The 14,050-nt window shown below is 36.8% G+C and overlaps 1 protein-coding gene across 1 annotated transcript in view; it reads right to left on the bottom strand.

The window, feature by feature from the left end:
* Positions 1 to 4,594: 4,594 nt before the first annotated feature.
* LOC107084476 (carcinoembryonic antigen-related cell adhesion molecule 5-like) overlaps positions 4,595 to 14,050 on the bottom strand; it is a 52,530-nt gene continuing 43,074 nt past the window's right edge. Inside the window, exons 9-10 of the mRNA XM_015374360.1 lie at positions 7,761 to 7,795; positions 4,595 to 5,416 (exon numbers count right to left, since the gene is read on the bottom strand). Of these exons, the coding sequence (XP_015229846.1) occupies positions 7,777 to 7,795 (19 nt within the window). The 3' untranslated portion in view covers positions 4,595 to 5,416; positions 7,761 to 7,776. The remainder of the gene's footprint in view (positions 5,417 to 7,760; positions 7,796 to 14,050) is intronic.

The raw sequence follows: 14,050 nt of genomic DNA, 5'->3' as shown, positions 1-14,050 counted from the left end.
GCATTGGAACGTCTTTAAAAAATTGAGCAGAAGTCCAGTTACCTTCCCATTTAAGTCTGTTTATTGTTAATTATGGCTCCTGTTTGTACAGGACCACCAAGGAATACCTTGTCCAGTGAGTCTCAGGTTCAGCAGCAACATTATATGATACGGCCAAACATTTAGCCTAAAGTCGTCTGGAAATGTCTGTTCCAACCATTTCTGAATTCTCCCGAGTGGTGCACGGATTTACACCAGTGAATAAAGTGAATGTGATTGGTCGTTTATCAAGAGGGCGGGATTGTTGTGGCGGAAGGTTTGTGAGTAAGTTTGATTATGGCAGGTGTCTCGGAAGCATCTTGCTAACCAGTTAACAACTTAGTGCTAGACGGTTCCCAATAGGAAATTACATTAGGACCAAGTAGCATTCAATTTTATGACTTAAAAACGACACTGTCAAGGAACGCTATGGACAGCGGAAACATGCAAGAGGAGGAGAGTTTTGTGTCGGAGGTCTTGGATGAGTCTCCTCCTTCATACATTTTTATTTAGAGGAGGAAAGCGGGGACAAAGATGTGGAAGAGGACGCCAGGGCAGCAGAGGCTTAGTTTGGTTTAGAAGGCTTACAGCCATACATGTTTGAGCCCTTGCCTCGCAACGCTGCCAGTTCTGTTAGCTCTACGCCTGCCGAAGACACAGACGTCCATCTCCGTGAACACTGGGAAGTAACTCAATGTTAAAGTTAATTATTCTTATTTCTTATTCCAATTGTTGTGTATATTAGCTGCAACATATGAATCAAGGTGCTATGACTGAAAAAATTTGATTGACAGATGATTGTTGATATATGATTGGCTGAATTTAGGTGTACAAGCTGACGTATAACTAACTGGCCTGTATAAGATAACAAAAAACAGATTTTATGACAGGAATTTTTTTTTTTAATAGAAATTTTCTAAATTTTGGGACAATATCATCTGATAAAGAGTACATATATATACATGTTTAAGTCCGAATGATTTGACATTTAAATATGATTTCCCCACGACTTTAAAGTACACAAAAGCACGGATCCTTCTTTTCAGGTATCAATGGTTGAGGTAGCTATGAGTAGTGTAACAGGATGATTGATATTTTCTTGGCCTGCTTTAATGCCTTTTAGGTACCAAAGCCTTCCTAAGTACTGGTACTCATTATCTTGTGACCACAGTGTACCTATACTCTAAAGTAAATTGTTATTAATAACATGCCAGTGATTTCACTGTACTCTGATACTCTCCCCAGTTGCTAAACCTAAATCAAACAGAGCAGCTTTGGGGTGTGGTGCAAGAGAAGGCAAATCTGCAACAACTGCAATGTATGTGGCATTCTCTTTAATTCAGACACATCTAAATCCAGGAACAGGTCAAGCATGTTATCTTCAAGGTTGACTTAAAAGTAGCCAGTGATAACATACATTCAAAACTTCATTGCTCAGATTTTAGGTTTCCTGGACAAAATTCAAAGGCATAGATCTCACATTTAACTTCTTCTAGACATTCTGACATGTGCCATCCAGAAGGACCCTCATTTCATCAAACATCCGTTTAATTCCGTCTATTAGATTTCTGAATGTTCTTGAGTGTTATCTGTAAACACCCGCAGAATCCTTGCTGCGGTCTTAGATTCATTTTAGCTTTGAAACAACTCAACATTATGTCAATTTAACAGAGATAAGAAGCAAGCTACTTTAACAACAATGTTATATTTTGTCATAGAAGACATTTTTTTATAAAAAAAAATTAGAAGAGTTTAGCAAAGCAGAATGTTCAACAGCAGTTTGTTCACAATGCATACTTACACACTGCTGCCCCTTCATGCTGTGTTTTATGGAAAATGATCCTGTCCTTGGTATTAACTAGAATAGACCTGTTACTCATCTATTTTAATTGCGGAGGGGAGGGCCATCTATAATTTTACAAAAACACTGTATGGACTCTTTAAGATACAGTGAATACACAAATGAAAACGTCCTGCTGTTGCATCCCAAAGAGATTGTTTTTTGTAGATAGCAAATTAACCTAATTTTTGAGGCTATATAGATTCATTACACACTTAAGGACATATGAAAATAATAATGTGTGTTTATGGGATTTTTGTTAAAAACTAATAGGAAACCAGGTTTCTGTTTTTAACAAAAATAGAAATAACACAAAACACCTGAACAACTGTGTAGTTTAGGTCAGTGCAGCCATATTTATAAACTGTGCTCAGTAAGAAAATTTGAGCATGTAATTCCAAATAAACACTTTCGTAATATAAGGTTTTTGTAAAAATTTAAACAAGACTACTTGTTCTAACAGATTCTAGGCTTGTCTCTTTCTAAGTACGAGTGTGTTAAAATATGTCTTAGGGCGTGGCAGATGAGAACAGACGGCTCCTTCAGCAGTAGATCAGAGTCACACTCATACAGGAAAACACTGTGATTGGATAGCTTGAAAACACACATTTGGTCTAATTGGTTGTTTCCCCGTTTTACACAATTCAAAAAAACAAAACCTTATAATTTTCACCCCAACAGCATAAATAAAAAAACTGAAACAAATGAAAGTTTATGAAAATATTTCAAAAACCTTTATGCATTTTAAAAGAGACATGATTTTGACCTGTTACATTTATTTTAACTAATCAGTATGCACAAAAATTTTTAAAGATAACAAAACCACTTCTGTAAACATAAACAAAACATATCTGAAAAAAATTAAGCATAACAAGAAATTCAAACCCCATATATATAAACCAGAAAAAAAACAGTGACAAAATCTGTATACAGTCAATACAACATCTTATATACAACAAGGGCAGTTTCCATGCAGTTTAAAACATATGGACATGTTTAGTTTAGGGCAACAAATTTCATATGTACATGTTCTAATTAATACCTTCTCTGCTTTATTATACCATAAAATAAACATATAAATATGTTTTAAACTTGTGAATACTCAGTTTGAAAGGGTGATGTTATCTCACTCCTTAAACTCATAGCACCCATACGCCAACTTTCAGATATGAAAAGGAGCATTCTGCCACAGGATGTTTTGTACCCCCCCACACATCAATCCCTCCCTGTCCTTGTGAGGTTTTGTACTTTGAAAACTCAAGCAACAAAAACAGTTCTGTTAAGAATGGATAATTTAAAGACTAAGGAAAATTTATGTGTCACAGTGACCTATTTTCATTTTTTTGTGTGATATATAATCAATAGACAGCTGTTTGGTAATGTCACTGCCCTGGCCGAGCCTTAAACCCTTCATTCCACACCAGACATCAAAACAGCAAGTGTTAAACACCCTCCTTCTTTCCTTTAGGGCCGTTTATTTTGTGCATTCCTGCATAAAGAAATAGAATATATTTTATATGGATGAAGGATATTTTTAGTAAGAATGCTATGTTTAGAACCAATAATGTACAACTATTGTTTTAGAAAAAAAAATATTGCTGCTAAACCCAAAAATCCTGAGGGTGATATGCAATATTAAGCAATAATCTATGGTAAATAAAAGTAGTAAAACAAACTAGAGAGCTTAGGGCACAAAACTATCGGGGGGTCCCACTTTTGCCTCTTAGTGGGTCCACAATATTTTTAGGTTTTTCATGGTACACATAATATTTATTGCCCAATTCAAATAATTTACTAAACTACCAAAATAAATACCCTAATGCAGAATTGATAAAACTAATTTGAAAAAAAAAAATGCGGAGGTGGGGTACAAAACAAGGGTATGAATTGGTGAAGGGGAAAACTGTCATATATATCATAGACGTTTTCACGTAGAGCTCAAACTGATAAATAACACACAAAAAATAATCAGTTTTTACATCCAAGATCTGCTAAAAGGATGTGGTCTAACTCTTTTCGTTTTCTTCTTAAACTTAACCAAATAAATACATTTCTTGCTGGAGATCAGTGCAGGTTGAAACCTTTGATAACATGTCGCCACAGAAACATGAGTATAAAAAAAAAAAAAAAATGCAGCGCAAAAATTATAGAAGCCTTTTTGAGCTTAGTTTCATGATTAAACTATCGTAGCTATCATTTGCTTTAAACACCTTTTCAGTTGTGGTTAGGAAAAAAGGAGGCGCACACTAACAGCTCATCAAACATTCCCTCTAAACCCTTGAAGAATTTCAAAGTTCTAAAACAGCTTCCCGCTCATTTTGTCTTCCTGCTTTCCTTTTAACCTGACTGAAGTGGTCCTGCGTGCTGAGTCCTGTCTCTGCCTTCTTTAACCCTTCCCTCCTCCTCTCTGGGTTCTAAGAGGACAGGATGAGTCAAACATGGGAGTTTTTCTGAGCTGCAGAGAACAGCATGTAAAGGTAAAGCATGGATAGCAGCGAGGGAGCCAGCTGAGATCAGAGTACCGCTTGTTTGAGGGAAAAGTGTATGATTGGAAATAAGATTTAACTTTTCAAAATCAATACATGGATGATGCCCCCATATATGTACAATATAGGCATTTACTGAATGATGTGATTGATTTAAAAGACTAAGTAAAAAGCCAATATTATCTTAAAGGATTGTGTTGCATTGCTACTATAAAGGGGCAGTTTCGATAAGTGTCTTCTTTTTTTTTTTAAATGTTCTGCGTAGCAAAGCTGCTGGGTTATGTCGGAGATGCTGACCGTTTACTACTGATCTTAGCATAGTATAAATAAATAAAAAGTTGACTCAGCAGGTGTGGCAGAAAACTTCTCATGCGTCGGTGAACGCCAAACAAACTGAGGTATTACGGATCAAAACTCTTTGAGCTCAGAGAAAGATCTTCAACTTTAAAACCCTCCACTACGCTTGAAGTGTCTTATCTGGGTGACTCCACCCACCTGGAACAGGCAATGAGATAAAGCGGAACTGTTTTTTTAGCTACTTATTTGAACCAGAACATCCAGACTTTTGCCTGGGGGGCCTCAACGGTGGTGATCACCCATGCATGTATGCATCACATTTTATTTGGGTATAACAATATATGCCTGTGTGTGTTCTTCTTAGGTGTTCAGTAGGATAAGACGTTGTCTGTGAGCTTTTTTTTAGTCAAGGAAACATGTCCACAGCAGAAATGTCTGTTTCGCAAAAGGAGAAAGTCAGAGAGATTAGATTATTCTAAGATGTTGGAGTAAAGGCGGATGAAGATAAAACTGATCCAAGGAAGAGATGCAAGTTAATGAAGGAAATACTATAGATAAACGTAAGAAAAAAAAATCCAAATGTTAAAAAGATCTAGTGTTCCATTAAAACCACATTTCCATAATCCTTGTCCATCAGAGAGAGAGAGAGACAGAGAGAGAGGCCTAATGTAGGAGCTGGTTAGACGAGTTGTTCACAGGAAGCCAGCTGGATCCACCCAGGCACTTCTCTGCATTGCACAAGGGGATCATGGGAAAAAAAGTTGACATTTTAGGCCTAAAAAAAAAAACACAAAGCAGAGGAATAGGCGTTAGAAAAGCAGAGATCTGTTGTTTAACTCTTTGCAGCTTTACAATGAGATGATATAACTGGAATCTATTCAAAACATAAATCCCATTAGGAAACTATCAGAGTGACCATCGTAAGAGGCTTAACTGTACTTTATCACTTTCACATCAGGAAGTTGGATCTGTTTTATAACTAGGGAAATGAAGTGGACTGCCCAAGTCCAGCCCTGGAGAGCTACTATCCAGCAGGTTTCAGATGCATCACCTGCGTCAAATAGCTGATCTCTTCCTCATCATCAGCTCAGATCTCTCTTAACAAGCCAATTAAAGGATTCTGATGTGTTAAAGAAGTGATGCTTTCAAAAGCTGCAGGATATCAGTTCTCAAACTTAGCCTAAAGTAGGCCATTTCATAATGAAAATTATTTATTTGAGAAGCATAAATATATGTATTGGGAGATTTAAAGCCAAAATATTGTTATACATTCTCAGAACCATAAAAAGAGAGGAAAGAACTACTAAGTTTAGCAATCCCTAATCATCATCTTTATTTAAATGATGAAAGTCCCTCACTAACCGTGTAAGAAATAAGCCTTTAATCATGTTTACTGCTGTCCAAACTGTTATTTCTGGAACTATTACTGTTTTTACTGTTTAAAATGCAGGTAACTGTGAAAGAAAGACTGTATTAGCACCTGTCTCCTGCTAACAGCTGTGAACAGCGATAAGGAACATCTACAGGAAGCATCCAGACTCGATTTAACATATAATCTTTTAATTCAGTCAGGCTCATAAAACGTACACATTAGTGCACCAAAGGTATTTGAAGAATTCTCTTAAAAGTCTTGACTATTGCTGCTTCTCATACACCTCCTCTGCCTAAAGCTAAAGAATGGTTCTCGGTACGTTCAGTGATCCGTACCAACCATTTTTTGAACGCTCTCAGAGAAAACGTCTGGCTTAGGAATGTGCTCCAAACCAAACCTATGGCCTCTAGTATCACCAGACACAACATTAAGAAAACAAACAGTTAAAAAAATGCAGTGAGGTTATTGTGAGGTAAACAGGACACAGGTAAACTAGTCTGATGTAAATGATTCAGTCTTTTTGTCAACTGTGCTCCAAAGCTACTAGCTTTCAACGTGCATTTAAGTCAATATGGCATCAGTTTCCAATTTTCAGAGCTAAATCCCTTTAGTTTCATCGGAATGTTCTTGATGGTACATATGTGAAGTGTCATAATCGTACATGTCAAGAAGTGTTTAGGCCAGGCCAGGTGTGGCAGTTCGAAGAGCTTATAAGGCCATAAGGTCTTAATGGCTTTTTTGAAGATTCAATTAATAATCTGCTAAAAGTTTTTACAAAGATTGATCAAAATTTGATCTAAAAAATACTAATAAACATTCAGAGGATTAGAGAGATTTTGTTTTAAGATACAAGCCCCAGATATATTTTTGGGGAGTTTTTTTTTTTAATTTCTCGTAAGAAGCTGGCAGTCGCTGGCTGGTTTGGCTACAAGCATATCTGTGGTCTTGCCTTGGTAGATCATAATGCTTTCAGCAGCATAGATGCCGTAAGCAGAAGCTTTAAAAGGAAAGCTGCAAGGCTCAGACATGCTCTTGTTTCAAAGCCTCTAAGGGTATGACCCTGCTAACGCAAGCAGCCACAGTTGAGGCTGCAGATGCAAAGTGGAGACAGCTTCTGTAAAAACCATATTGTTTCTCACTGACATCATGGAAACCAGATAACACAGAGATAAAGATGGCAACATTAGTGGCAAATGTGGTGAGAGAAAACTGGTCTGACTTAAAAATTTATGAACCTATCTACATTTATCCAACTTTAGAAAGTAAACGGGGACAGTGTTGTGCATGACCTCACAATTGGAATAAATATTAAATGATTTTCTGTAGTTTTTCAAATTTAAGAGGGATTAAGTGATATTTTTTCCTAGAGGAATATTTTTGTGAAACTCTATTGCATAAAACATTTAAATGAATAAATGATGTCATACACTGGATCATTTGACTTTAGAAAAAGCATAAATGGAGTATATGTTAACAGCACCACTATTTGTACTGTATCAACGCAGAGCAAGCAAGACAAAAGAACAGACTGTTCAAACCATAATGCATAAATTATTAATATACACTAAAATCAAAATTATAAAATGATCACCATAAAAACAGCACAGTTGATCAAGTTTAGAAAATGTGTTTTTGTTAGTATAGTGTGTAAAATCAGTTCAAAACTAGTGTTGCTAACCAAATCTATCATAAAGAAAATGCCTCTGACAACATCACTGCATGACAAACAGTAATCAGAGTGACTTACCAACAGGGGGATCTTTTTAGTATGGTGACGACATCCTGAAAAAAGAAACAGAAACAGTGGTTAGCCTTGAAAGATGCTGTTTGCAAACTGAGCACTTAGTGACAATGATAAGCTTTTTACTTCAGATATTTTCAGATGGATCACACATAATGCTAAGAATTTTCATTCAGTTGAAAATCAAGAACATAAAAAAAACAACAAATAAAGAATTACATCATCACTGCCTTGACACACCATTGGGATTACTTTTATCTCATTGAGACATTCTGATTATGATCAACTCTCAGAGGCCGTTTTCGATCCATTTATATCATCTGTAACGCAGAGCTGTCAAGCTTGGAGCGAAGACTGTTTACTCAAAACTTTTTAGACTCTTGCTGTTCAAATTCTCAAATAAATGAGATTCTGAAGAAGTTAAAAAGCATAAATTCATTCTTAAAAACTTAAAATGTAATTTGCATAAAAAAGCATGTCTCTGGAGATTGAAAAGGCAGATTTATCAACAAACTGAGCATAAAAGTGACTGAAATATTTCTAACATTCTTATAAAACAACCCATTGACTATTTAGCATAAAATGTAAAGAATTTTTGAAGCAATAACAAAAATTTCTAGTATATATTTTCATTGTTTGTAAAAAGCGCTTTGAATAATTAGGTGGTATAAAGCTATCATCTAGCTAGAGCAAGGTGAACATTAAAGTTTGATGCTGCAATAGCTGATATTAAGCTGTGGTCACATTTGTCTAATTTTTTTAAGCGGAAGAAAGGTTGTTTTGGAAAACAGCATGTGTATCAAAGCTGCTGTATCAGTCTGCCTGATCAGCTGTGACTCACTCTGCTTTCAGAACGAAACAAACTATTGGATTTAGTAACAGCCTTTCACCAAAGCAACAAAACCAAAGGTGGTGCTTTTTTCGGGGAAAATGGAAAAATGCCAGAGAAATTGCTCCAGTAAAAAATGTGTTGCAGCTGAACAGGAACGTTGGTACAATAAATAACTATTGTTTGGCCGATAATCAGTAACACAGTTAAACATATTTTTTTTCTATTAAATTTGAATTCTAGACAAGAGGATTAAAACCTTTTGTCATGTTTTAAAGTTTACTTTTTCTTTAATATCTGATCCTTCTGGTAGTTTTAGTCCATTATACTTAGAATTTCCTCCATTTTCTAACCTCTCAAAGCATTAAAAAGTACTTAAGACTGAAAAACCCCAAACCAAAATATTTTTATCTGATGGTAACAAAAAAGTTGCTGAACTTGTTTCACATATCACTTGAGGAGTTACATTTTTTTCTTACGAAGCCTTATTCACCACAAGCAAAAAAAATTGCTACTGTGCCAGTATTATCTTTCCCAAATGTCATTGATAAAAATCTGATGAACAGCAGGAGGGAAAACTGAGGTTACAATATGTTCAAGGTTAACTAAGGAAAATCCAAACCACTTTGCTCCAAACCTTGAGCTGTTACAGTCGGATACCCCATAAAACCAGTTACAGCAACGTATAAGAATGTTTTTATAATAACTGCATTGAAGATTAGAAATTGAACAGCAGAAGTCGAACAGTGTTTTCACCTTTTCTGCAGGCAAAGTCACAAACACTTAGACAAAAAACATCTTCATAGGAAACAAGATGTAAAGTGAGTTTATCGATAAAATTTGCACTTTATTCAATCTTCACCTGTTTAACTCATTCTACCACCCAACATAGCCAACATTCTTTTTTCATTTGCCATTCATGAAACCAACCAGGTGCAGTGAGGAAGCCAGGGAGGGTCAAATTTAAAGATAAACATCCGGATCTGGAAATACCGCTTAGCTGAATCACTGTACCTTATCACTGAAACTGTGATCCATTATTCCAGCTGCTGATAAAAGCCGTAACGGGCAGAACAACAGGGTTCAAAGGAAGCGAAGGAATGAAAGACATTCCTGTTAAAACATGTCGTCACTTTAGGTAAAAAACTGGGCAGAGAGAATATAAACGTTGAACTAAGGGATGATATAGTTACACATCTAAATGTCCCTACTGAGGTTTATAAATATATTTATATTCGATTCTATGGGTTACTTGAACTGCAAATCATCAACAGCTGTAGTAAAAAAAAATTATACTTTACAAACTGTGCTTTGAGTAAAACCCCAGACATTTAAGCTATATTCTGTTTTTCTGAAAAGGCCAAATAATAAATAACAGACCGGTGAATACGGTCGGACTCATCAAAAAAGCCCAATCAACAGATGTGCCCTTTTGGCTACTCCTGTTGTCACGAAGGACTTGAGTTATTGGGGTTTCACTTTTGATTGACAGTCACAGCAGCCAATCACAGGCCGGACTGTTTGCAGGTTAGGTTGAGAACACAACGGTTTTCCCTACTGGAATATTTTTCAGATGAGTGTCAGACATTGTGGAAGTAGTATGCTAATTGCTTGCTAGTGCACCGAAAGCCTGGCTATCATAAGTTCATTTGAGTCAATTCAAAGCTATTTTTGTTTGTGTAATTCTTTACTAGGAAATTTAAATTCATGTTTCTTTATTGGTTAACATTATAGAAATACGAATAATAAAGTTTAATTGACAAAATCGGAATCATCTAAGCGCATTCCTGTTGATGCTTGCCTGGCGAAAACAAGCATCATAACCCGACACTTTAAGCTTTCCCTAAAACACCTATATTGTGGGATCGCCACAGCATCATCATGTAAATACTCTAATGAATCCCTTCTCTTATCAGTTTTATAAAAGTCCTTCTAATCTAGCACTGATTTCCTTCACACTCTAGAAATATATTCACTTAAACAAATAAAGAATAAATAAACAGCAAAACCTAACACAATTGCCCATAGGTTCAGTTGGTGTATATGGGTGTAACAACAAAACTAACTGAAGAAAGCTTGAGGTAATATAAGAAAAGAAGGATGTGACAGTTAAGGGGAGAGATGAAAGAAGATGAGAAAGACACTAAGATATGCACTAAAGGACATGTCAAGACATGACAACAAAATTCCAGCAATTCCTTCAAAATGAAACACTTCCCTAGCAAAGAGCAAAAATGAAAAAAACAAAAAACCACCATCAACGGTGGTCTGACACGCGACAAAAGGTGGGAAGCAAAGGTGGGAAGCTTTCTTGAAAGATGCTTGCAAATGCCCATCACACACATAACTCAAAACTAAAAGCAAATTTAAGCTAGGCTGTCGGAGGTCCGAAGTAAGATTCCCACCACATATTTGTAAGCATTCAACCAAACTAATCTAATGCTACCTAAACACTTATACAGATATTTTAACAGGTGAATCACAAGGTGATTGCTAAGAGAGCCTTTTGGTATGACCCAGTGAGAACGCACTGTTAGAACTTGTTTCTTGAAGAAAAAATATCCACCGTTTAAAAAGAAAAAAAAGAAACCCCCCCCTCGTAAAAAAAAAAAAAATGCGAGGTTTATACCAGTCCAGACATGCTTCATCTGTTAAAAATGTATCATTTTTACCCCTACCACTATCAAAACAATCTAAATCAGATGCTTGTTGCTTCTGCAGGAAGATAAAGACCACTTGTTTGTATATACAAGTTTGAGGGGTTGGAAACACCTAGATCTAAGTAGTAATTATGACTGCTAGATGTTGAGGTATGGGATTTCCCACCAGGCACCTTATTTTTCTGAATCTAGCATCATAAAAAGGAGTGGAAAAAAAGAACACTCTGTTAATGATTGCACAGAGATGTTAAGTTAGCTTAGCAACAAAACCCAGGAAAAACAATCTTAGACGAGAGAAGGAGGACACTGTGTAGACACAAACACAGGAATTGTCAAACAGGTTTTGCAACATTAAAACCTGAGAGCTTGTGTCAGTGTAACCAATACTTGGACCTTGAATCAGTTTGTAAAAAACTTTAAAGAAGAGAATTACAATACAGTTGGATTAAATATGGATTTCTCCATGTTGATATTAACTCTTCAAGTTTGAAGATGGAGTTCAAAGCTTGTGTATCCATAAACACGAGTACTTTTTGTAATGTTGAAATGATAAGAATCTGAGAAGCACTGTCTGACCTAGTTGATGAGGGATTTGCCTCCAGCTACAAACAAACAAATACTTTCAACAGTCAAACTAAAGAAGCAATGTTCTGCAGGGTCACAGTGTTGACTGCTTCAACTTGAACCACTGACAAGGGATTATAGATTCTAGAATATAGGTCATTAATTCCCCAGTTTATGTTTAACTAAGAAAAAGTGGTGTAAAGAATGGCCCTAATGAGCAGCAAGCGGATGCTACAGTAGTAGCATTAAAAGAGATGCTACAGCCCACTTAGTCAATCTAAAATGTAAACCTATCAGCCTTTTCCTAAATTATATAATGCAGGAAACGTAACTTTTTGCTTTAAATATGTACACAGCTAAAATATCAACTATTTCAACGTGGAAATTTGAATTTTTACTTTGTAATTCAAATTCTAATTTGTATGTAACCGTTCCGGAGGCCGTAAAGAGCGAGATGCATTTCCTCTCAATCTGGATGGCTCGCCCTTGTGGTCGCACCAACCTAGTTCCCATTACTTGGCAGAAGGCTGGCTGTGACTGACAGCTAAGAAGGGGAGTCTGATGCACGCAGGCTTTGTTTGCACAACACCAACTAAAGCTGATCCTGGATGACAGGATTATCAAGAGGAAGCATGTGGGGATAGTGGGCACTTTAACCTGAAGTGGAAGCAAAACTGACAGCACATTTACTCGTGACTTCCTGAATCTGATGTGCTTTTCACTTCTATTTGTGCGAAAAACCTGTTGATGTCAAGTCAATGTGATGCCAAAAGCCACTGAGTTTGTTCATCTGTTAAAGAATGTTAACAATGTTAAACATTCTCATCAACTTTACTGCATACGCCTGTTAATCTGTAGTAACTTGCTATACAAAGACGATATGATGTTGATGCTACTTAACCTTTGAAAAAAGCTCACATTTTACAACCCAGTGCCCTGTATTATAATATTTAATCCTCTTTTTGAATGTGGCATCTGCTGTTTCTTTCTAATGTATGCATAGTTGTCCTCTGTAACTCTGAACGTACAGGCACTCATCTCGTCACCAAAACTTAATGCGGAAGAAGAAGGAAACATTGTGAGTTTTCTACTTTCAGAGCATTGATATGAGATTCATATCACCTGATGCTTGCTCAATTTTGTCATATTAGAACCATAAACTTTAATGTTTTAATATGATCTTGATGTGATGGCCTAAAAACTTCTGTATGTCCTGGTTTATAGGGGGTCATAGAATGCAAACTCGGGTTTACATTGTCATAGATGAATAATGATAGTTCAGTGGGTGAAATGGATGTACAGAGAAGTTCAAACCCTATCGATGCCTCCTTTTTCTGCAAATCTCATAATTCTAAACTTCCACCATAAAACGGGCGAATTCAAACGAAGCACCGAATCTGCGTCAATTTGGGGATGTTGCCTTATTTGGTTCTGGCCTGTACTTTTGTCACCCCCCGAAATTTACATACAGACCAGCCTACTGATTCACTGGCCCAAGGGAGGGGGGTTATGAAGTGTCGACTGCTGGGCCGCTGACTGGACCAGACCTCAGCGGAGATCCATGAGCCGCCCATCCTCAGCCCTAGGAGGGGGGCTGGAGACCGGTAACAGACATCCCAAGTCTCCTGGAATGTCCGGGAGTCTACTTGATATAGATAGTTGTTCACGGATGCCCGCGAGTCGGTAAAATTTTCCCGAATTTTAGATTATGGTAGGTGGTGTTTTTTTTAATATGAGTGAGAGCGTGCAGGCAATACAATAATTTTTGCATCATGTGTGGATTAGAACTACTTCGATTGCACCTACAAAGGAGAGGGGGCTGTGGGGAGGAGGTTGCTTGTGAAATCTGTGCGTATCTGTCCAAAGCGATGCTCTGTTCAATGAGCGTTCCAGGCAACTGGTTGTCAGAGAGCGCCCTGTGTGGATTAGTTTCACTGTAGTCGACCAAAAACCCGGACGATTTTGAAATTTCCCCCAGACATATTTTTAGGTATGAAAATTGGACATATCCGGGAAAAGGATGACGTCTAGTCACCCTACCACTTCAACGATCTCGATGTTTCAGTGAGTGAGTGCTTGTTGCTATGATGTGTAAATGCTCTGCAGCTTCACTCATTGTAATCCAACCGATCAGCGGAAGAAAACCTGTTCTAGGGCTTATAACCAGACTTGCATTAGGGCTCATAGAACAGCAAATATGCCATACATATATATATATATATATATATATATATATATATATA

This window comes from Cyprinodon variegatus, unplaced genomic scaffold (genome assembly GCF_000732505.1).
Source record: "Cyprinodon variegatus isolate N-32 unplaced genomic scaffold, C_variegatus-1.0 Scaffold101, whole genome shotgun sequence".
NCBI lineage: Eukaryota > Metazoa > Chordata > Actinopteri > Cyprinodontiformes > Cyprinodontidae > Cyprinodon > Cyprinodon variegatus.
The sequence above is the reverse complement of the archived record's forward strand: the minus strand, read 5'-3'. Positions and strand labels throughout refer to the sequence as shown.